General features: G+C 39.8%; 1 protein-coding gene across 1 annotated transcript in view; it reads right to left on the reverse strand.

Annotated features, from left to right (window-relative positions):
- The window catches only part of LOC132828912 (alpha/beta hydrolase domain-containing protein 17B-like), a 74,519-nt gene extending 50,674 nt beyond the window's left edge, over positions 1 to 23,845 (reverse strand). Inside the window, exon 1 of the mRNA XM_060846108.1 lies at positions 23,323 to 23,845. Coding sequence (XP_060702091.1) covers positions 23,323 to 23,594 — 272 coding nt within the window. The 5' untranslated portion in view covers positions 23,595 to 23,845. The remainder of the gene's footprint in view (positions 1 to 23,322) is intronic.
- Between the last annotated feature and the right edge of the window lie 2,345 nt (positions 23,846 to 26,190).

Genomic DNA, 26,190 nt, shown 5'->3' on the forward strand with positions numbered 1-26,190 from the left:
TTGCAGTCTTTGTACTTCATACAGCTAGAGTTAACTTGACAGTATAATAACTTGAAGTAGTATAAGGAAATACTTATCCCCCATTCCTCTCAATGTCAATAAAGCTTTGTTTCAGAACGTAATGAGTCTATTTTCATATTCAAGGTCACTACAAAATAGTTAAAGACTCTTCAGAATGCAATGAATGTTCTGCAAAATATCTGCTGAGCCAGTTCTCAAATCATTATGTACAGCTGATTTATCCACAGCTGAAAATGCGCAGGTCAGGCAGCATCCAAGGAACAGGAGATTCGACGTTTTGGGCATAAGCCCTTCTTCAGGAATGGCCACATTTATCCACAACCAACTTGAGGAAAACATTGATTTTTAAATGATTCACTACAATTCCTATCATTCTGAAACACATTTAAAATATGAAAGAAATGAACGGACTGTAGGAGTGAGTCAGCTAACAACATTGAGCATATCTACATCAGCAATGTGCTTGGAATGAGTTTGTTTTGATAGTGCCTAATATTATCAATTTTGTATCTGTATTACATGGACAGCAGGTAAATTGCCATTATGTTGTTTGAAAAATTTTTGAATTTTTATTATGAAATACTTTAAATAAATGATTTACAAATCAATTCTCCTGATGACTGTAATATACAGATTATTGAAAACTGAATACTATAGGTAAACTGGAATCATTCAGTTTTATTTTTCATGCCTACAATAAAGCTTAATCAGTTACTAGTTATCAATTAAATTTCAAATCTGGCATGGGTAACACTTTGGACATTCTAACCTTTATTAGTTATCGCATAACGAGCAACTGTTATATAAATATATTCAACTGTACCTATTACTCTTGCAAGAGTGCTACCAATTAACCACCTAAACACTTCTGATCTAATTAAATACAAGTGTATGAAGCTACCTAGTTTCTATCATGCTGGATTTGCCAGATACTCAGCCTACTAAAATACACAGCTCCCAGAAAATAGAATTTATACCTTAATTCCAGAGACCTATACTAGTCCAAATTCTAAAAGATGATTAGTACAAGCTTGTACAGTGGAAACTGCATTTCAGGGACCAGGCAGTTACATAATATTCATTCCATCATAGATGAGCATCAAACTGCAGTCTCAACTATGCAGAAGCTTCACAGACAACCTTTGTTAATGGAATTCTTAACTTCCAGGACAGGGACCAAAACTACCTCTTAGGTGGCAGTACTGCTTGCCTCTAGGGCTGTACTCTGTCCCATTAATGCTGCAGCCTAACGATAGATAGATAGATCGATCGATCGATAGATCGATATACACACACACACAGCATTTCACACTCTTCGACATTAGCAAATAAATTTTAAAAAATGCAGTGTACAAGGCATACTTCTCAGAAATAAATATTGCCAGACAGTGTTCATTCAGGAGGGTGGTAGTAGACTGGACAAATGGTGTGGATTAGATTGGTGCCATCAGCATGGGTTTGATCCCTATTCCAGCTGGGGCGAGTTCAGGACTGTCACACTTTGTCAGTTAAGTCATGTTACTGTGGTAGTGGCACATTGGTCAGGCAGAGAATTCAGAGAAGAACAAAAGGTTTGCTCAAAGAGGTGAGTTTTAAAGAGTCTCAGAAGTAAGAGACTGGATATGCTTGGCTTTATTCCATACTCATTTTTGTAGAATACTGTAGCGCATCAATTTTTAATTGAAGCTTTTCAATGTGCGATATTCACATATGCTAGGGATCTGAAACTGGAAAAATAACATCACAATACTAGGAACACAAAACACAGTTAATTTTGGAATGTTTCAGTCACAGCCTGCTGACATGCATGTCTCCTGCAATTCCAGATATTCCCAAGAGCCTTGCTTTCTCACACTAAAAGGAGCAGAGATTCTGCATGGTAAGCTTTATTTTGCCAATACAGTACCTGAAGAAGAATGCTTCAAACTGGATAGAGCTGGTTTTACTGTCAGAGCCAATGCTGCAGTTAAAAAATAAAATCACATTATAACATTTTTCCAAGAAATTGTCAAAAATCAGTTTGCTTTATATGAATCGACTACTTTTGATTCTTTAATTTTTAAATCACGTTTTTCTCCTCTAACAAGCCATTTCATTCTCAAGGATGGATGGACAGAGGAGGCAGGCAGCAATTCTTCTGCCACTGACATCCATGATAAAGCAGGAGACACCAACTGGCTGGAATGCTCCACAATCTATCCTCATCTTGTAGCTCAGAAGCAATTGGTGAAAGACTGAAAGAATAAGATTGTCTGACAGGAATTGTCAACTCAAGAATCATAGCATTTCCACTAAATTAGCATTCAACCAACCCTTCTGCATTCAAGCATTCAGCTAGCAATTTAAACTTGACTGAAATATATTAAATTCAAAAAACTTAAGTCACCCTGACTTGAAAAATCACTGAACATTGTAAACACCTTTCTTTTTGGACAGTGGACTAAAAACAGAAGATACTGCTGTTAGGTTCTTTCCCCAAGGTTTCACACACAAGATGCGATTCACACACATCAACTTCTACACAGTTAAAAGTTTATTAAAGCTTGTACAATCTAGGTGACCCTTTGACCCTCGCAGTTGTGCAAGGTTGAGTCAAAGGTGAGGCCCTGAACAAAGAAATCACCTTTATCCAGATGTTGCAATTTTCAAAATGTTACTGAAACCCATTTTATATTGTAACTACAATGTTGCCTGATGCAAACTATAGAGAATTTTATACAACAATTGCACAGATTATCTTTGAAGCAAAATTGCCCCAAACACAAGTCATAGAGTCATAGAGATGTACAGCATGGAAACCAGACCCTTTGGTCCAACCCATCCAAGCCGACCAGATATCCCAACCCAATCTAGTCCCACCTGTCAGCACCTGGCCCATATCCCTCCAAACCCTTCCTATTCATATACCCATCCAAATGCCTCTTAAACGTTGCAATTGTACCAGCCTTCACCACTCCCTCTGGCAGCTCATTCCATACACGTACCACCCTCTGCATGTAAAGGTTGCCCCTTAGGCCTCTTTTATATCTTTCCCTTCTCACCCTTAAACCTATGCCCCTCAATTTTGTAAACCTCTATAAAGGTCACCCCTCAGCCTCTGACACTCCAGGGAAAAACAGCCCCAGCCTGTTCTGCCTAACCTATAGCTCAAATCCTCCAAACCTGGCAACATCTTTTTAAATCTTTTCTGAGTTTCAAGTTTCACACCATCTTTCTGATAGGAAGGAGACCAGAATTACACGCAATATTCCAACAGTGGCCTAACAAATGTCCTGTACAGCTGCTACATGACCTCCCAATTCCTATATTCAATATTCTGACCAATAAAGGAAAGCATACCAAATGCCTTCTTCACTATCCTATCTACCTGTGACTCCACTATCAAGGAGCTATGAACCTGCACTCCAAGGTCTCTGTTCAGCAACAGTCCCTAGGACATGACCATTAAGTCCTGCTAAGGTTTGCTTTCCCAAAATGCAACACCTCACATTTATCTGAATTAAACTCCATCTGCCAGTTCTCAGCCCATTGCCCATCTGGTCAAGATTCTGTTGAAATCGCTACACCTCCAATTTTGTGTCATCTGCAAACTTACTAACTGTATCTCTTATTCTTGCGTCCAAATAGTTTATGTAAATGATAAAAAGTAGAGGACCCAGCATCGATCCTTGTGACACTCCACTGGTCACAGGCCTCCAGTCTGAAAAACAACCCTCCACCACCACCCACTGTCTTCTACCTTTGAGCCAGTTCTGTATCCAAATGGCTAGATCTCCCTGTACCCTGTGAGATCTAACCTTGTTAATCAGTTTCCCATGGGAAACCTTGTCAAACACCTTACTGAAGTCCATATAGATCATGTCCACCGCTTTGCCCTCATCAATCCTCTTTGTTACTTGCTCAAAAAACTCACTCAAGTTTATAAGACATGAGTTCCCACACACACAGCCATGTTGACTATCCCTAATCAGTCCTTGCCTTTCCAAATACATGTACATCCTGTCCCTCAAGATTCCCTCCAACTTGTCCACCACCGACATCAGGCTCACTGCTGTATAGTTCCCTGGATTGTCCTTAACACCCTTCGTAAACAGTTGCATGACGTTAGCCAACCTCCTGTCTTCTGGCAACTCACCGGTGATATCGATGATACAAATATTTTGGCAAGAGGCCCAACAATCACTTCCCTAACCTCCCACAGAGTTCTAGGGTACATTTGATCAGGCCCTGGGGATTTATCCACCTTTACCCATTACAAGACATCCAGCACTTTCTCCTCTGTAACCTGGACATTTTGCAAGATATCACCATCTATTTCCCTACAGTCTATATCTTCCATATCCTTTTCCACAGTAAATACTGATGCAAAATACTCATTTAGTATCTCCCCCATTTTCTGCGGCTCCACACAAAAGGCCGCCTTGCTAATCTGGGAGGGGCCCTATTCTCTCCCTAGTTACCCTTTTGCATTGTGCATTTGTAAAAACTCGGAATTCCCCTTTTTGCCCTCCTGATTTCCCTCTTAAAGTATACTCCTACTTCCTTTATACTCTAAGCATTCACTCGATCTATCCTGTCTATACCTTACATATGCTTCCTTTTTCTTAATAAACCCTCAATTTCTTTAGTCATCCAGCATTCCTATACCTACCAGCCTTTCCTTTCACCCTAACAGAAATATGCTGTCTCTGGACTCTCAGTAACTAATTTCTGAAGGCTTTCCATTTTCCAGCCGTGCCTTTGCCTGCGAACATCTGCCCTCAATCAGCTATTAAAAGTTCTTGCCTAATACCTTCTAAATTAGCCTTCCTCCAATTTAGAACTTCAACTTTTAGACCTGGTTTATCCTTTCCCAACACTATTTTAAATGTAATAAAATTATGGTTGCTGGCCCCAAAGTGCTCCCCCACTGACACCTCAGTCACCTGCCCTGCCTTATTTCCCAAGAGTAGGTCAAGTTTTGCACCTTCTCTCGCAGGTACATCCATGTACTGAATCAGAAAATTGTCTTGTACACACTTAACAAATTCAACTCCATCTAAGCCTTTAACACTATGGCAGTCCCAGTCTACGTTTGGAAAGTAAAACTCCCCCTACTATAACCTCCCTATTATTCTTACAGATAACTGACCTTTTGATTAAAAAGTATTCACAACCAATTGCTGTGCATGCAGGAGGATTCAGCTCAGTAACCACTTGATTAGTTCCTGGGCAGGTGGCTACAGCCTTGGAAGTAGATGATTCAGTAGAAACATCCAGCTCTCTCATTATATGGAGAATTAAAAGAAAATTCTGAATAGCTAACTATTTTCCCTCACCTTTCTCGAGGCAATCCTGTCTGCAAATTTCCCATCAAAAGGAAAAGGGGAAAAGAAAACAGCTTCAAAAGGCGAATCCTCAAATAATAAAACTTGAGAAACCACAACCTTGTGAACTTAGTCAAGCATCACAGGAGCCAAAAGAAAACATCTAAATGATTTCTATGATCGAGATTGGTGCCAGAACTGAACCTCAGACACTTTCTTTCCCTACACAATACACAGGCTTTGTTTTGTGCACATTCGTACGCATGCGTGTGGACAATTTTATAAAAAAGGATTAACGTTAGAGTGTCATAAGTTTACAATGGCCATTGATTTTTTTGGCATTGCTTTCTCCAGTCATTTCAACCAAAGAAGAAAGTTTAGTTTGACAAGCTTGACAATGACAGCATCAGGATAAATCCATCAAGGCCAGTCAAGTTCTATTATTTTGTTCATTCATGGGATATAGGCAATACTGGCCAGCACGCACTGCATAGCCTTCACTTGAACCACTGCAATGCATTTGATGTAGAAACACACTCTTAGGGAGGGTGTTCCATAATTTTGGCCCAAAATAAGACTAAAGGAAAGGCAATACAATTCAGAGTTAGGAGTTGTGACTTGGAAGAAATGGGCAGGTGGTGCCATGTTCTCATGCATTAGCTGCCCTTGTCCTTCTAGGTAGTACAGGTCACAAGTTTGGAAGATTATGCCAAACAAGCCTTGGTAAAACGCAATATATCTTGTAGGTATGACAGTACTGCCACAAAGTCTGTGGTGAATGCTGAAGGTGATAGATGCAGTACCAACCAAATGGGCTGTTTTGTTCTGGACGGTGACAAACTTCACGTGTTGTTGGTGTTGCACACATTCAAGCAAATGGAGAGTATTCTGTCACGTTACTGATGTGTGTCCTGTGGATGGTGGACAGGCTTTAGAAAGTCAAAACGTGAATGTGTGCGCTTATACAATATTTTTGTGTTTCAAGTAGATTGTATAGGCAGGTAATACTCAACTTGTGAGCATGCTTGAAAGCCAACTGGATGAGTATCCATTTGGTTTGAACAGATTTCACAAATGCAGAGAACCTTTTAGTACAGGAAGGTACAAATCAGTTAGTCTTGCATTAATCATTAATGAGCTACCAAGGCATAGAATTTCAAATGAAATTAATAAAAAATTGGAGAAACTAAGGGTTAGAAACATTAATAGTGCAATAGCAAAAAGTTCCTAATTTTGTGGTTAAAAGGTACCTCATGCAGAATTGTTAAGTTGCATCCAATTTGCATTAGGTTTAACTGTAAATTTATTTGGTTTATTAGTAAACTTGTGGTTAATAATTTTTAGATTAAATCATTTCCATCAACAGACCTGACACTAAAGTAATAACTCCAGTGGTTTCAGAAAGGTTCCCACAGCACAAAGCAAATTTGGAACAACTGAATTTACAATCTTAAAATTTTAAGGGGACCCAAAAGCAGAAAGGTATTTAACTTCCAAACACTGGCATGCCAAAACTCATTAAAAGATAAATTTAAAAAATACTGCAAGAGGTGGCTTTAAATTCACATGTTGCTGTTCTTTTTAAAAAAACAGTTCATGGAATGTGGGTGTCACTGGTTCAGCCAGAATTTATACCATATCCCTAATTTCCCATGACAAAGTGGTGAGGAGCTGCCTTCTTGAAGTTACAGTCCTTGGGTGCAAGGATTCCCATGGCGCTGTACGAAAGGGAATTACAGGATTTGACAGCTAACTTCAACTACATCAAAATATGCAGCCCTGCACATGCACAGTGCATGAACAAAATACACAACCATTCCCAGACAATGTGGGATGTTCAATCCAGCACATAGTCCTATAAAGGCAAAACACAGTTTATTTCAGATTTCCAGCATTTGCAAAATTCTGGAGAAATTCAGGAGGTCTGGCAGCATCTGTTGAGAGAAAAACAATCCTTATGAAGCTTCTCTACAAAATCTTCCTCCAACTCAAAAAATACCTACTAACCACTAGTCTGTTTCCTATAATGCAGCCAATTTTGTATCTATGTTGCTATTGTCCTTTTTACTCCAAGAGGCATAACATTTCTAAAGTCTGTTGGGTGCCAATGTACCGAATACCTTTTCGAAGTCCATGTATATCACATCAACAGTATTATCCAGATCGACCCTTTCTGTTACCTCTCCAAAAAAACAAACTCCAGCATAAAGTTCGCCCTTGTAGAAATCCATTCTGGCTCTCCCTTATCAATCCAACTTTTTCATCTGCCTACAAATTCTATCCCAAATAATTATTCCTCGATGCTGCCCACCATCACCGTTAAACTAACTGGTCTGTACTTACTGGGATTATCTTTGAAATATTTTTTGGGTTGTTTCTCCTCACTTTTTTTTTTAAACTGCATGTGAACCATCTCCTCTTTGGAGATGGCCCAGTGGTCAGCTACAGTTTTTGCTGCCAAGCTTTTGTTCTACTCTATCTGGCCCAGTTATGTTCTTGACCCATTGAAGTCCGCTCTCTTTCAGTTAATTCTTTGTATGGATTGCTATTAACCTTTTCTATCAATATCCCAAGTCTTACGATGCAATGACACAGTCTCACCCTTTTGATATTTGATCTCCTTGGCCCATCTTAACTGTGCATCAATTCTTGCTAGACTGGACTGAAACTGCGACAGAAAATGTTCCTGAATATAATCTAGGAATATTTCCTTTTTCACCCTCACCCAACTGTACACTATCATTGACCTTGTCTAAAGGACTTCATAACTACTTCACAGAGTTATGAAGTCAGACTTGTCTCAGAACATTAACTTGCTACAAATGCTGCCAGACCTGCTGAGTTTTGACAGCATTTTCCAAACCTATTCCAGATTTCCAGCATTCCCAGTATTTTAGTTTTACTCAACAATGTTGACATCTGTGTAATTTTCACACAAGTTTGTTCCTCAACATCATTCCCATGGTAGTCTGTACTGGATTACCCGAATAAGGTAATGGTATTCTCTTTGTTTCTCAACTGTAACTAGACTGATCTGTCACTGGAATTTCCTCTTCCTCTAACATTCACAACCACCTGACGAAGGAACAGTGCTTTGAAAGCTAGTGCTTCCAAATAAACTTGTTGGACTATAACCTGGTGTTGTATGATTCCAATACTGGCTCCTCCAAATCATGTTGTCCAGCATTGCAATACTCTCCCTGTGATATTAAAGAGTTAATTTGCTCCGCTGACCTGCAAGAAATTGAATGCCCCACGGTTAGGGTGGTGTGCCCTTGTCTTATAGGTGACATGTAGGAGGTTTACATTCTTATCCCTTGCCATTCAGGGATGATTCACATTATCATCATCTACTATTTACACTTCCATTCCCTATTCAGAAATAAAAACATTAGTTAGAATTTGGACTACTCCCCGATAGTTACAAATAATTATTTGCAACAGATCTGACCATTAAGGGATGATTTGTAGTACCTTGTTTCTGAGGACGAAGTGGTCACTGCATTGCGTCTTGAGTGGTACATGACTAAGGGGGAATGGCTGGGGGTTGTCCTGTGGTCAATACTGACTGTGATGCAAAGATTTTGTATAAAAGAAGGACTGTTTCCTTTGTTCAGAGCGCTTCGCTGGACATACCTCACAAGCATGGTGAGGTGTGTTCGGGGTTTCTCCAAAGTTTATACTGTACTGTGCTTAATAAATTTAGCTTGTTCACAGATGTTGGTGTTTGCAGTTGCATCATGTGTGTAAGGATCTCAAGAAAAAAGAACTTAACATCCCGAACTAATATCGCCATCCCTCTCCCTTTCCTTGCTTTTCAAAAAAAACTTGGCACCCAGGAATATTTAACATACTTTCCTGCCCTTCTTTGAGCTATGTTATTGCCACAAATTATTTTCACGTGTAATCTGCACTTGTAACTCAAATCTGGTTTATTGTACAGTGGAATTATCGACATGCACAGTAACTCAGATTCATTACATTCTTCTTTCTTCCAAATTCACCTGACTTCAATTCTCTAATTTACTATTACATATCTCTCCAAGTATTTTGTGTACCCGCCTTTAACATTCCCTCTTGATTGTCAACCTTTGCTAAATTAGTTTAAAGTCCTCCCAACATCAGCAAAACCTAGCAAGGGATTTACTCCCAGCTCCACTCAGATGCAACACGTCTGGCTTCTACTTGCGCCATTTTTGCAGATTCAGTTCCAGTGTCAGAGGAATCTAAAGCCCTCCCCTCCTGCATCATACCATGCACGGCATTCATCTAGTTTATTCTTTGACTACTGTACAGACAAGTGCATGGTACTGGGTGAAATCTGGATATTACTTGAGTTGGAGCCCTGCTGGCTAATTTTCTACTATCCTCTAAATTCCAATCGCAGACCTACATCACCCTCCCAGCTCAAGTTATTATTACCAATGTGAACCACGATCTCTGTCCATACACTCCTTTCCAGTATTAAGTCCTGCAGTCTTTGACATCCTGAACAACAAATATTTTACAAATCTACCAGAAACCTGTTACCAATAATTTTATAAAATATACTGTTTACAGAGATTCTAAAATCAAATTTGAAGTGAATTTGCAAAACAAAAAAAATTTCAGCCCCACTAGTGCTGCCCATTTGCTGGTAGATGCGGTGTTCAGAAAAGCTGGTGCTGTGGATCCACTACAACCGTGGAGATGGGTAATAGAATTCAAACAAGTTACAAACCAAGCTTCACTGAATATTCAACAGAAAACTATCACCACGCAACGTCCAATGTCCAGAGGAATGACTGTTTAAATGGTCAGTAGTGATAAAAATATGTAGTCCTTTTCTGAGAATAACCGGAGGAGCATCTTAATCCTTCATTCTGTGTACATGCCACATCCAGTTTGTGAATAGTAGCCTAGTGGGTAAATACGCTATATATTGCATCACTAAGACATAACTGCTTAGATTGGATCATACCCTCGAACTCTTCAGAGATCACCACTTAGGACAGTGGGTGTGCTGTCCATAGACAATGTCATCGGTTTGGATAAGGAGAATCATCATTAGGGTTCGGGCTAGTTACCCATTCCTGAACACAAGACCAAAGATTTGCAAAGATATTGCCAGTATTGGATGGTTTGAGTTATAGGGGGAGCCTGAATAGGCTGGAGCTGTCTTCCCTGGAGCATCGGAGGCCCAGGGTGACTTTATAGAGGTTTATAAAATCACGAGGACATGGATAGGGTAAATAAACAAGGTATTTTCCCTGGGGTGGCTGGAGAACTGGATGGCATATGTTTAGGGTGAGAGGGGAAAAATTTTAAAAAGGGACTTATGGGACAATCTTTTCATGCAAAGGGTGGTGCGTGTATGGAATGAGTGCTGGTAGAAATGATGGAGATTGGTTCAAATACAACAGTTAAGAGGTATCTGGATGAGTATTTGAATAGGAAGGGTTTTGAGGGTATGGACAAGTTGGAGTGAAGGGTCTGTTTCAGTGTTGTACACCTCTATGACTCCAAGTATTACCTTGGCTGGAGGAAGGAGGTATGGGGACATGAAGCAGGAGCAGGATTGGAAGAAGCTGCAAGATACTCCATACTTGATCATCTTAAAGATTAGCCATGTGCACCTTCATCAGAATAGTTACCAAATGTGGTATTGGAGAGTTTCCCATACCCATGAAAGATATTTGTTACAATGTTGTCCACAGAGAGTTTGAATATTAAACCAGGACCAGTTTAGAGATCTGCATCATGTCACTCACATAGCATTAAGGGATCTTGAGGCTGTTGCGACATTCTAGCAATTCCATTACACATCCGCACCACCAAGCGATGACTCATTCCTTTAAGTGGCAGGAGAGCATAATTTGACGCTTGCTCTATTAAACATGGACCTGCATTTCCCTTGTGCATTTATTTGTATTGCTCCAAAGAACGAAGGCAATGGGTACTGCGTAGGTGCAAATTATGGAGGTGGTTTTATTAATTAAAGGGCTGAGTCATCAAGTTCGGTGTGGGGGAGGGGGGCAATTGAGGGGGTGTACTCGGTCTCACAGCAACCTGAAACTGTCTATGTAGTTACCATAGTTACAGTTTTCTGATGTGGAGATAATCACTAGGAGCAAGCACTAGTTAATTTTTTTTTGAAAAAGGTGTTTTTTTAAAAAACAATATTATAAAAGTACAAAAGACAACAAGAGAGGAGTGTGCAGCACTGGAAAAGCACAGCAGGTCAGGCAGCATTGAAGGAGCTGAAGAATTGATGTTTCGGGGTTAAGCCCTTCATCAGGAAAGGGGCTGAGAGATAAATGGGAAGGGGGTGGGTTTTCCTTGTTGCGTTGGGGCTGTACTGTGCTTATTAAATTTTCCTTGCTCACAGAAGTTGGCTTTTGCAGTTGCATCAAATGTGTAAGGATATCAAGAAAAAAAGACTTAAAGATGTCTCACTACACTTATGCAGTGGCTTGGTGAGACCACACTGGAGTAGTGTGGGCAAGTTTGGTTTCTTTATCTTTAGATCCATTTGCATAGAAGGAGGTCAAACATTCAAACTAATTCCTGACATGCTGGGATTGTCCGGTGAGGAAATACTAAATTGACTGTGCCTATATTCCCTGAAGTTCAAAACAAGGAGATGAAGTGCTACACAAGTGAGTTTTGGTAATTGAGTTCTGAACTGACATATGTAGGCAACATACTCCACAATACAGCTACTTCCTCAAAACCAAATTATAGAGATGAATTTAGTTGATCTAAGAATTGGGAAGATAACTTCCAACATAATGCTCTCTTCACAGAACATAAAGAGTTTTATTCTATACCCAGCTGAAGCCTTAAATTTGACTTGATCCATAAACTGACTTCAGGTGCTCTTCAGGAGAAAGTGAGGACTGCAGATCAGAATTGAGTGTGTGGTGCTGGAAAAGCACAGCAGGTCAGGCAGTATCTGAGGAGCAAGTGAATTGACATTTCGGGCATAAGCCCTTCATCAGTTTCCTGAGATCAAGCTCATCAGAATGTTCTTGCACAATACGTGAGAATGGTGAATAGTCTCTTTCCCATGTTCATCTAGTGAAGGCAGATTTGGCAATCCCAGAAGAAGGGATACCAGATCTGCCTTAACTTCATTTTCCAAAATCCCCTCCGACACATTCGCTACAGCACCCCAACACCTATGGATCTTATGGCACGAGCACAAGCAATGTGAGAGAGTACCGATGTTTATTTTGCATTTAAAACATTTACATTTTGCTAGCTGCTCCAGGGCCAAATGGGCTCTGTGAAGAATCTTTATTGGCCTGTGCTTTATTGCAAATAAAATCTTTTTCACATTCTCCCAGATATCCTCCCATGCTTTCAACAGGATTTCTGCTGCCAATTCCTGATTCAAGGTTCCATAAAGCCTTTCCATATCTTTTGAGGCACTCCCTTCCTGTAAATGATAGAGGGTACTGACAAAAATGGGTGCCCATACACCGAAGCACACTTGCCTTCATATCGACTAAACCAAAACCATGGTCCTTTTCTATATGTAGTCCCTGATCTGAAAGTAGCAGAAGTCGTCCCTACTGAATAACCCATAGTTACGGCTCACTGATCAGAAAACATCAAGACCTCTCCCTCAAATAGGTCTCCCAAAAGGAGACTCCCCTGACCTCCCATACCTTAAATCCAGAATCCATCGAGCCCGGCCTGAATCCAGGTGTTCCTACTAAGGAAGTGAACGGGGAGGCCTTATGTAGATGACCCTTGGTCTGCCACATCACTCTCCACAGTTTGACCGTGTTTATAACAATTGGACTTTTACGGTGCTCAGCAAGTTTTCATCCTGTCTATAAATAACAAATTCAGGAGGGGACATTTTGCCCAGGAGGCCTCAATGTCGAGCCATCATCTTAATCACTCCACCAGTTAAATCTTTGACGTGGCATCAACAGGACTTAGGACAGAATAATGTATTACATAAAACATATTGGCAAAAACTGAAATCAGCCAAACAGATCCATACCGCTCTGTTTGTAACGTGGAACACAGCAAACTTAAAGGGCTAAGTCACTCAGATTAATATCAGGGGTTTCACATTATCACTAACTTACTGGAAGCATAGAAATTGACACTGATCATTCAAGCAGCCACCTGCTCGTCACCCTGCTGCATACTGCTGAGAACTGAAAGATATCTTAGCAGCAAGCAGTTATATTTTTAGAACCTTCTGATTCAAGAGATACTGAGATATACTGCATGTATTCAGCATCTCCGAAGACAACTACACAGCTCCCGAGGAGCAGCATTTATTTAAATGAACTTGCTTGGGCAGAAAACAGTAATTACAACATTTGTCAAGCAGCAAAGGGAAAAAGGATTAAAGAGCGCAGAACTCAAAGGACATGAATGAAAAGACTAAAAGCACATGACAAATCATACCTGTCAGATTGAATCAGTCAAAGTCTTACAATGAGGGCAATGTCTATTCATTATGGCCTTCAGAAGAATATCCCAAGGAGGGCGCAAGAATTTCAGCAATTCCAACTTCACTTGCTCTCTTTTGCAGAAGGTGGTGATGGAGAACTTTCCATGCTCGTACCTTAATCAACTGGTCAAATAATGCCACAGTGGAATGACAACACAGCCATGCTATGGTGTGGGATCCATTCCGAGCTACAAAATTAATAAAATCTTAAATTTATTCACTATATTCACAATACAAACAGCTCCCTTTTTGTAATTTCAGCAACATATGATGACAATTCATACCAAAATAACACTCTGCACCATACAAATTGCCCCAATATACAGCAGTGTTTTTTAAAATCACAAGTGCATTTGCGAACAAGCTTGCATTCTATATTTCAGTTACATTCGGTCTTAATTTAATACTGCACTAGATGTAAGGAAACATCTGAAACACATTTAAAACAAAAATCAGAAAATCTTTAATTCCAGTTAAAAAGAATAGCATCTTAAAGAGTCAAAAATCACATGTCAAGGACAGGGATGCCTTCCAAAGCAATGCAGACATTGCTTGCCTCTGAGTCTTCATTCAAGTAGTTAAGCTTTCACAAGACAGACACAAAATTCTGAAGAATACTCAAAAATTCTCATTTGACTTAAATAGGAGTTCCCATATTTTTAAACGGTTCTAGACTCCCACAGGAAAACATTTTAAGCTCAACAGCATCTATGTGTCATCAAGCCTCCACAGAACAAAACAAGTTTTGTTAAGATCACTTCTTAATCGATACACCAAATGTATATAAGCTCAACATCATAGAAAGCAACCCAGAAAATCTTCCCTCAACTACCTCTATTGCAAGAACATACCTCCTTAACAAAGGAGACCTTGACTATCTCACCAATTTCCTGCTCTGCTGCAAAGCTATTTTAAACAACCAAAACGGTTTTGCACAAATCAGGCAGTACTAAACTCCAGTGACACTCAGAAACCATTAGGAATGGAAACCAAAAATAACTACCACTTAAAATTTGCTTAAAATTTTTCATAACATAAAAATGTAACATTCATCAGAACAAAAAAAAAGTCAGAAACAATTCACTCAAACCATTATTCATTTTTTTGGCTACTAGTAACCAATACATTGACTCAAATAATGTTGGTATACTTGTTATGCATAACAAAATTGCACTAATCCAGCTTTGGACAGTGTGAGCATGGAACTCTCGGACACTTAAGTGTAACAATTCCATCATTACATGTGGTCTCATAGCAAGGTAAGAGAAGGTACTGCTATATAAACGAACCACTTCTGTCAACTGGGATCTCTGCAAAGTAATTTCCATAAGATTTAATACAATTAACGTTCTACTACAACATACAAGAAACTACTGAAAATAACTGATTAGACTTCTCGAACTCAACTACTGTTGGCAGATAAAGAATGTGGGCTGGCTGTATTCAGAAGCCAAAATCAAAGAAATGTCGACCATTTCATGTCTGTTTAAGTAGTAATTCAGAGCTCAATGCAAAGATTTGAATTGCAAATTATGAGGTTTACAATTCAGCCATTCCTGCTATAAAATGTACACTAGTGTTATGAAAGGGCTGAGATTGATAGGATTGAGCTCAACTAATATACATCCCCAGACAGAACAGTCAAGATACCACAGTTCACGTGCAAACCAGAATCATGGTGGAAGCGCCAAAAGAAAATCAGTACCGGCGGAACCCCAGCTAAACGATGATTCACCATCTTCAACCAAACACAGTAACTCTATAACTGAAATAAGCAAACTTCTTTTTAAGGAACACATTGTGCAGAGATATACTAGACAAGTAAATATTACTAACATAACTCAAGGAATTTAAATACAATTAATGCAATGTTCTTAACTGTACAGCTTTGCAATCAAAAGATTTTGTCTGGTAATACAAATGTGTATAAGCACATTGGACATACTTGCCATAATCTGTTCTATACAGGCTGTGAAGTATCTCTAGCATGTTTTGGGAGGTTTTCACATATCTGTTTGTACATCTCCTCTGCAGAGTCTTATTCTCAGTCAACTTTCACAAATTATGACTCTAAGCATCATGTTAAAACAGTAGAGGTGAGATTTCAGTCAGAGCTGTCATTAGTAGCAGAGCTCCAACAACGGGTCATCCAAACACCAAGTGAACAGGTGCAGTTGAATACAGCACATAAAATATTTATTCATCTTCTGAAAGCCAAACTTGGGTGGGAGTGGAGAACCTTTACTATGATATTCTGGTATTTTTCAAAAGTCAACCTCAGAGGGCTAAAAGAAGAGTTGAGGCCTGGACAGATCAACCATGGTTGAATCTGGTTGAATGGTAGGACAGGTTTAAGGGGCCAAAACACCAATTCTTGCTCTTATGTTGTGTTATCTGGTTAGACACCATACAATACAATGTTGTTGTTCACTTGCATGCTTCTTCTAGTTCCTCAATATTAATAATTCTCCAAAAGAGTATCCTAGCTAACATCTTTGCCTTAACTGCTGCTACCAAGATAAAACTGGCTGTATTGCTGCAACAATCTTGTATCTTTAAATTTAAAGCACAGATATAATCACTAAAATGTCACATATATGTACTGATAAAAAAAAATTAAAGCATATCAAATTATAAAAATATATTTTTAGAAAAATCTAAAATTAAAAGACTTTAGATGAAACAAGTGACTGATGAGAACATTGCCCATGGTGCTCAGGGACATGTGGGTTAGCGGCATTAATTAGAGGTAAATGTAGAGTACTGTTAATGGTTCTGGGAATGGTGTGGGCGGGTTACCCTTCGGAGGGTTGATGTGGACTTGTGCCAAAGGGTCTATTTCTACACTGCAGGGATGCAATGAATATTAAAGTAACTACCTACATCATGAGGAGATCGATATAGTTCTAAAGGATTGCAGTTCAAGAATCTCACTTTTTACATTCAAAAACAACCTGCGTAATATGTGTTGCAGCAAATGACTTACTGTACACCAGTATGCAATGAACAACTCTCCATAAATAATCCTCTTAAATAACTTCTGTTTGCTTCTTCAGGCATGAATATGCAAAACCAAATCTTAATTATAAGTGTAACTACAATAAACTAACAGGAAACAAAACTACAGCAAGCAGTGTTTTTCACTTGACCGCTCATTCATTTTTTGCACAATTAATCGGTCAACTTTGCAATTTCACATTTCACAGTTTAAATGTGGGCACCGGTACATCTCATGTGTTCAATAAAAGATTACCTCATCCACTAATCGCATCCATATTTTCTGATTAAGGAATGGATGTCAACGCTAATAAATGCAGTACTAGACCATTCAATCCAACTGCTAATTCTCGCTCTGAATGAACTTACTCAAGAAATAGCAACATGTTTGAATAATAGTGTAATACATTCAGAATTTTGCTAAACACCTGTCAACTCATGAAAGACTTGAATTCCAATTGCTCAATCATGGTTCACATCTCTAAATCTGACTGCATTGACTCACTTACACAAAACTCTTAAATTTGGTCATTCCTATTGATGAAGCCATACAATTAATTGAAACGATCCTCATTCATTTGCAGTCACAGTATCAATCAAAATAAAGATAATTAGTCTATTAGATAAATGCTAATATCTGATTAGTGGTGGTCATCTCACATTCTGAAGGGCTAGCCTTATAAATAGTTAAAACTTGAAATCCCTTTTAAAGATAAATTAAATTCAATCTGTTGATTTCAATTTTTAAAAAATCAACATGGTGGACAGTATTGAAGAGAGCAATTCAATGTATTCCTGATTTTGACAATTTGAGAGCTGAGCTGAAAATGTGTTGCTGGTCAAAGCACAGCAGGCCAGGCAGCATCTCAGGAATAGAGAATTCGACGTTTCGAGCATAAGCCCTTCATCCTGATGAAGGGCTTATGCTCGAAACGTCGAATTCTCTATTCCTGAGATGCTGCCTGGCCTGCTGTGCTTTGACCAGCAACACATTTTCAGCTGTGATCTCCAGCATCTGCTGACCTCATTTTTTACTCGAAAATTTGAGAGCTGAACCTACATGACATACCTGAAAAGGGCATTACTACAATTTTTCCTATATCCATCCCCTGAGGCATTTTGGTTACCACTCTAAGCCCAAGACCATCACTTCTACTTCCACTTTTTAAAAAACTTTTACTTCTCTTTTCTACTCCTACTTTCTCATCAGGCCTTTCATTTCTCCATCTTTCTAAAACAGTCCTTGCAAATCTATAGCACTCAACTTTTCCAGTCATTTTCCCAGGAATGACTGTCCTCAGAGAAGCCTCCTTCTATGCCTTTCCTGGTATCTCCATAGGTCTATCAAGGCAATTGTCACTGTTTCCTTATGAGTGGCAACCCAAATTGTCCCAGCATACTAACCTTCCAATCCAGCTAATCTTGCCAATCTTCTTCCTATGACGACACCAAATTCATCCATTAGATCTCTTATCATGACCTTACTTCATATCTCCCACTGGACTGCCCATCAGTTGAGTGTAAGAACTTTGCATTGATTATTCAATTCTGCCTGCAATAAATCTGGTGGAATGATGATATCTTTTCCATAGATTCGCTGCCAGCTTTAGTCCCACTCTCACATTGGAGTGACACAGTGTGCCTCTCACCAACAGATAATACCTCGTTCTGTCCCCATTCAGCAGTACATTTTGTTCCACACTTCTCACTCTCCATTTAAAATGTTCTCCTTGACTGCCTACCAAGCACCACAAGATGCCGGGAACAAAGAATTTCACTACTTGCCTCCCTCAGCTTCCCCACAGACCCAGCTACTTTACATTCATGGTGAGTCTAATTTATTATGTCCTCACATTCAGAACTACAGACACACACACATAGTGCCGCAGCCTGTCACTGGACTAGCAATAAAAGAACTCCAGGCTAATGGTCTGGCATCTTTGATTTAAATCCTACCATGGTCTAATGCCAACCATGTCACAACTGTGATTGCCATAAAAAAGATCCATCTGATTCACCTTTAGAAAGGAAATCAGCCATCATTGCCATGGGTGGCCTTTGTGACACCAAACCGACAGCATTGTGCAACTCAAGGGATGAGCAATAAGTGTTGGACTGGCTAGCAACACCCACATCCAATGAATGGATCAAGAAAAAAAACACTCTTGACTTTGCCCCTTTTATGGCCTAGCAATTCCCCTCTCATCAATTCACTGAATTTCTTCCATGCACATCCTGCTCTCCCTAGTTCTTCCTTGCTATTACTGAAACAAAAATCCCTCATCCAAATGATCAAGTATACTTTCAAATTTCCAACTGAGTAGCCTGTGAATGAAAAAATGTTGTGGTGAATGGAAGACAATCTGTTAAACCTATATCATCACTACTGATGTCTGAGTTACCATGAAAACCATTGCTCACTCTCACCTGGCCAATTTCCCACACAGCACTGATCTCCAGTCCCTGCAAATCAAGAGATAGATTTGTTCAAAAAACCCAGACATGGAACGGTGCACAACTAGATTAACCTGCCATCTCCAGATCTGGCTTGGCTGCATGAAACACAAAGTCTTCCTTTCAACTGACAAAATTGCTCATTATTGCAGGATCTTTGTGGAATGTAAAGATAACTCAACTACAAGCCATCTTCATAAAAACTTTTGGCTGTCTTCTCTGCTGAGTGAGACACACTTATGGATTTTTTTTTTCAATATTGTTTCTGAAGGCTCTCAGTAATAGATTGGCCCATTGAACCTGCTCCGCCGTTCATTAAAATCATGGCTGACCTATCCATCATCTCAGCTCGTCCTATCTACCTTATCACCATAACCCTCAATTCCGCTACCATGCAAAAACTCATCCAACTGTGTCTTGCATATAATTAATGAAGCTGCCTCTCGTGCTTCCTTGGGCAGAGAATTCCATTGATTCATTACTGCCTGGGAAAAGCAGTTCCTCATCTAGCCCAAAACGACTCCCACTAATCTTAAGGCCATGTCCCCCTAGTCCTACTCTCACCCATTAGTGGAAACAATTTGCCTGCCTCTATCTTGTCTATCCCTTTCATAATTTCACGTGTTTCTATAAGATCCTCTCTCATTCTTCTAAATTCTAGAAAGTACATTCCCAGGTGGCTCAACCTCTCCTCAGAGCTTAACCACCTCATCAGCGAAATCAACCTAGTGAACATCTTCTGCACCACCTCCAAAGTCAGCATATCCTTCCTCAAATAAGGAAATCAGAACTGTTCACAATCTTTGCAGGTGCGGCCTCACCAACACCTTGCACAATTGCAACAGAACCTCCCTGCCATTAAATTCAGTTCCGATAGCAATGAAAGGCAATAATATTCTGCTTGCCTTCCTGATTACCTGTTGCACCTACAAATCAACTTTTCACAATTCATCAGAATCCTGAATTTATGTTTATGTTTATCTCCAAACCCCCTTGTTCCCTCCCAGAGCCTCCTGCACCTTCAGCCCTAGTCCCACTTCTCTTCCTGCCTGTGTTAATAAATATGGACAAAGTCTCTATATCCCTTATGTTGTTTCCTCCCAACCCCTGTACAAAACAAAAATCCATTTATGACACTTCAGTCCTTGAAAACTACTCAGCCAGCTCTGTGGACATGGAGCAAATCATGCCCATCTTTCCAGAACTTCATGTTTGAATCCATCCAATGACACTTCAGATTCCGTCTCAATACTGAAACAACTCTCACCAAAATCACAAATGAATCTTCTGTGACTGATAAACTATACGCTGCCAGAGGAACTGGTGGAGGCTGGTACATTTAAAAGGCTTTTGGGAGGGTATATGAATAGGGTGTAGAGGGATAGGGGCCAAATGCTGGCAAATGGGACTAGATTTATTTAGGATTTCTGCTCGACATGGACGAAGGATCTGTATCCGTGCTGCACATCTGACTCTAATCCTGCTTGACCTTAACATGTTTAAAGTCAGAATCGTCATTCAACATCTTTGCGTCACAATCCAGCTGAAAGGAAATGCACTCACCTGCTTCCATTCTTATCTCATCAGTTGTAGACACAGAATTGCCTGCAATAATTTTTCCACCTGCTCCAACTTTCCCTCTGGTGCCAACAATCCATTCTTGGCATCTTACTGCTCATCTACATGGTGCCTTTTGGCAAAGTCATTTAAAAAGGCGTCAGCTTTTATATGTGCGCTGACAACAAACAGCTTTACCTCACCAATATTTTTCTCATCAGTGTCTCTAAACTGTCTGACTGCTTGCCAGACAAGCAGCCAATTAGGAAAAATTCTACCCTATGAAATATTGGAAGGCTCTGATATTGAAACCTCATCTATACCTGCTATCTCAATGCACACCTGGCTGGTTTCTTAAAATTCTTCCCTCAAACTGGAAGTCAGCCAAAACTCTGCTGCCCTGTACCACAGCCTGTGTAAAGTCCAGTTTGCTTGTCACCCCTACGGTCACTGACTGACACTCTTCCTCAGTACAGTAGCATCTCAAATATAAAATGCTTATACCGGCTTTCAAATCTCTCCAAGTCTCATTCCTCTAACAAAACCCCCAAGAGGATTCTGGCCTCATGAACATTCCTGTTTTAATCACTTTATCACCAGTGGTCCATGCTTTCAGATTTCTGTATTTTTAAATCTGAAACAACCCTCGTTACAACTCAAATTCTCCCTTTTCTTCAAGATGTTTCTCGAATCTATCTTTTTGTTCACAGGTTTAGTTGACTGTCCTTATGACTCCTTATGGTAACATTAAATTCCGTTTGGTAAATCTCTTATAAAAGCACCTTGTGACATTTACACATACAAGAATGATATAAATACTTGAGAAGAGCATTAGTTAGCATTCCGAAGCAACCAAAGTTACTAGACAGCACATTGTTTCTTAGTTGCCACCAGATCGGTCAACCAAAATGAATGCAACCAAATAGTCATTTTGCAATAGATAAAATGCCAGTAATTATTTGATTAAAAAATTTTAGAAGACTAATTCTATTGTCTGGACGATTCATTTAACTTGCAGTTACTGCTTCATTGGAATGGTTGAATGGTGGAAGCTTTTTTGCTCAAGAGATGGAGGGCTTCCCTTAGGAGTTTACAACTCGATGTATTCGAATTTTAAATCCTGATAGTTCAAGAAGGCATCTCTCGCAGCTATTGACTGTATCCAACAGATTCAATGTAACCAAATTAAGAAATCTATCCCAACTGAAGTTGCATAGCAACATATTCTTTGGCAGATCACAGAAAGTAAAGTCTCAGAAATTCATTTAGTAAATTTGCAGTTTATTACGTTCTAATCAAAGCACAAAAATGTGCAATAATGTTAGCTACAAATTGATAAGATTAGATTAGATCATCCAACATTGGAGTACAACAATTTTTCAATATCTAGACAACCTCACAATGCCATTGTTTGAACAGATTTAACTGGGCTACTGAAAGTTGAGAGGGAGCTTTGCAATGTAGCAGTGGCTTGCTACCTCTGAACTAAAAACTCAGGATTTAAGTTTCCTGCCAAAACTTGCTGACCATGGAATGTTTGCTTCAAACATTGATAAACAGGTTTATCATCAGCCAGTAAAGTCTTCCAATGCATGTGATGGCAGTCAGGAAGACCTAGTGTTTCTTGGTCACCTACCCTGAAGGTGGTAATGGTGAACCACTATTACTTTGCCCATTAGTGCAAGGCAATCCATGGAATGAGGATAGAAGAAAACATACAGAGATTGGAAATGGAAGTGAACAAATCTTAAAATGGTCAATTTTTCAGGATGAGGAATTTATACAATGACTAATTCAGCTACAGACTAGAAGTGCTTCAGATTTGATTGCTGGCTGTAATAAGGTAGATGATCTCATCTAAGACAATGATCAAGAAATTACAACTGATCACAAAATCCTAGAGAGAGTGGGAAAGTTGTTTCCACTCTGAATAATATCCATTTGGGTGATATAGTATGGCTCTTTGACCATGAGTATACACAAAATCAACAATTTCAGCAGAGTTAAAAGGAAAGATGAGAAAAAATACTTCTTGCCAAAAACTTTAGGTACAAATAATTTTAAGCTTCCCAAAGATCCTTTAAATCACTTAAGTCATACACTTTTGTTAAAGAATGCATAAGCAAAAGGTAACCACAGCTAGTCAATTTGTGAAAACCTGTAGTTTAACAAGAAAACATGCTTTTAATGTTACACATTTTCAGTCACATATCAGTCCTTTGCTACACTAGAATACTAGACTATTGGTTTTCTGTATGTTCAAAATTATAATGGTTTATGCATCACATTACCAGTACCTTATATAGCCAGTTATACATTTTGATAGTCACTTTTTATCGAACCTGTACACTGATGCACACGCAACCCTCTAAACAAGTGGGCAGTCCTCAACACCTACACTCAGCCCGGGGGAATGGTACCCGATGGGAGTGTTGTGAAGCGGTGATGATGGATCACTGGGGAGGTCCTGGTTTCGGCACCATGATCATTTCGTTTTGAATGAGAGAGGTGGGGTTGTCAAACAGTTACCTGGCGCTCGGAGAGCAGCGGATGAACATGCAGGCGATCCTATTCCCTCGGCTCGTTCGGATGAGGAAGATGTCGGTGCAGTCGAGCTCCCGCTGGCCGTACTGCCACTCGGCCCGCTCGGTGAAGCGTAGGCTCCAGCGGCTCCCCGACTCGTCAGCCACCGCCGCGTAGGTGGCCTCAGGGGGCAGGAAGGCGAGCTTGGCAGCGATGCGGCTGGGGCAGGGCGGGCAACAGAAAAGGCAGCACAGCTCGCTGAGCGAGAGACCGTTCATCCTGACGGCCGGGGCCCGGGGCCCGGGGGGACGAGCGGGCTCCGGTCTGAACCAACTGCCTTGCCCCGCTCCTCAACCCAATCAGCCCCCGCGCACTCTCCCAATCCCGAACAGGAACGTCCCCGACACCCGGGAGGGGGGTGAAAAGGGTGTATTAGCGGGGCCTTCGCTTCTCGACGGCTCCTCCGTCAACTCCCATCCTTTTCCTCCATTTCTGGCGACGACCGACAGCCAGTCGCCGGATGTGACGCGATCTCCTGCCAGGGGAGGAAGTGACGCGTCGGCCACCCCGCCCCACCCCAAGATGGGTCAGAGGTCACTTACCTGGACAGGTGAGTCAGTGTTTCTTGCTCAAGTCCACCCTTCCCATCGAGCCGGCTGAACGGCCATTTCACCAATCTACATTTAAAAAAAATAAAACCGAGAATGCTGCAGATCTGACACAAAAACAGAATCTGGGGTCGGGGAGTCCAGAACTAGAGGGGCATAGGTTTAGGGTGAGAGGGGAAAGATATAAAAGAGACCTAAGGGGCAACTTTTTCATGCAGAGGGCAGTGTGTGTAAAGAATGAGCTGCCAGAGGAAGTGGTGGAGCCAGGTACAATTACAGCATTTAAAAGTCATATGAATAGGAAGGGTTTAGAGGGATATGGGCCAAGTGCTGACAAATGGGACTAGATTAGGTTGGGATATTAGGTCCCCATGGACAAGTTGGATTGAAGGGTCTGTTTCTGTACTGTATATCTCTAGGACTTTGACTCTAAAACCAGAAATTGCTGTAAAATTTCAGCAGATCTAGCAGCACTTGTGGAGAGACATCAGAGTTAACGTTGGAGTCCAATGCTCCTTCTTGACTCCAACTTTTGTTCTACCTGCTCCCCTGCAGGTATTTCCTCTAATAATGTGAGCATTCCATTGACATTTATCACTGTCCTGTTGAAACATGTTTTGACACACCTATGTAGCAGGTAGAATTTGAATGCACGCCTCCTGGCTCAGTGGAAGGACGTTATCACCGTGTCACCAGTGATGTGCTTTTACATCTCCTTTGAGGATCTCAAAATTTCCCCTCTGCCATCATCACTTCAGAAATGCACCAGCAAAACTGCACACAGCAACACCACACTATCTGCAATGTGATAACAGATCACCAGTCTTCATTATGTCAATGATGTTCTTTGATAATTATCATGCTGATAAGTATCAGGGCCAGAGTACAAGCAGGGGACATGTGTGACAGCCACTGGTCCATTTTCAATATTAAGTCTTTTCTGTGTCTACTACAGAAGGTAGACAGGGTACAATTTAATGGCTCGTTTAAAAAGTCAGTACTTGTCAGCACCTCTTCAGTACCACACTAGGTCATTAAAACCGGTTTGCATCTCTGAATTTTTCATAGTTCTTCCACTAAAATCACTTTTCAGAGATGCTGTCTGAATATTTCTAATGTTTTCTTTTTACATTTGCTACTTTACTCATCAAGCTGCAAACTATACTTGTATGTATGTGTACTATATAGGGTGATTATTTGCTGCAGGAGGGTGATTATTTGCTGCAAGTGGTCATTAAATGGTATTGTCCTTGCAGATGGCATTTTTAAAATCTTTTGCAGAGCAAGTTTTTGAAAGTGTTGTATGATAATGTCAGGGTGAGGAGAAGCATTCTAGGGCTTGAATGAACAGGGTCAATTGTACTTACTTAACTAGCAGCTTTAATTTACCTTTTTCCAGTCCAATCTTTCAATATAAAATCAGGTACATAAGACAAAATGAAGGAATCTGCAAATTCTGCTCAATACCCCTGAAGCCATTTTCCTCCTAACCTTAATCATGCAAAATAATCAGTACACCATCATGTTTTGATTCTTAAAACATGGTTAACTGCAACCTTTTACAGTGGCATTTTAGAAAATTCCAGGAAAATCTTGCTGAAAAATAGTATTTTATGACCATTTTTTCATTATTAAAAGAATGCAGATAAATGCATAACAGCAAATTTGAAGATACCCATCATATTAAAAGAGCACGTTACTTTAAGTATCACGCTAAAATAAGGTGAGATCAGCAGTAAAGGTGTCATGCATATATCAGGAAATAAATAATCCATTAACCTATGTTTACTATTATCTGTACTCCAAGTTCTAGAATTCAATATACATTCTGAATCAATCTTGTAAAATTGATAATATTTTGTTTGAAGGAGGCAATGCATGATGTAATTTATCAGAATATCTAGACATCAAGAAATAAAAATAAACTTTTAATTAAGGTTCACTACAGTTATTTAAAATATCCAAAAATAAATATGAACTATCAAATTAATAATGGGCTAAAAATGATATTTTGGGAACATTAATTTAAATGGTATGAGAGCTTTGTCATTTATTTAGTTAGCCATTATCCTCTCATAATTGATATGCTAGAGTTGGTTCAAAGAAAAGTAAATGAAGTAGTTGTAGAATGAGAGACTCAGTTGTCAGGAGTAAACGTAAGAAACTAAATGTTTCCCCAATGGAGTAAAGAAGGCTGAGGAAAAGCATAATCTAGATATGTAAAATGTTGAAAAGCTCTACACGTTGGAACTTTCTCTAACTTGCC

The sequence above is a fragment of the Hemiscyllium ocellatum genome, chromosome 28 (genome assembly GCF_020745735.1).
Source record: "Hemiscyllium ocellatum isolate sHemOce1 chromosome 28, sHemOce1.pat.X.cur, whole genome shotgun sequence".
Classification (NCBI taxonomy): domain Eukaryota; kingdom Metazoa; phylum Chordata; class Chondrichthyes; order Orectolobiformes; family Hemiscylliidae; genus Hemiscyllium; species Hemiscyllium ocellatum.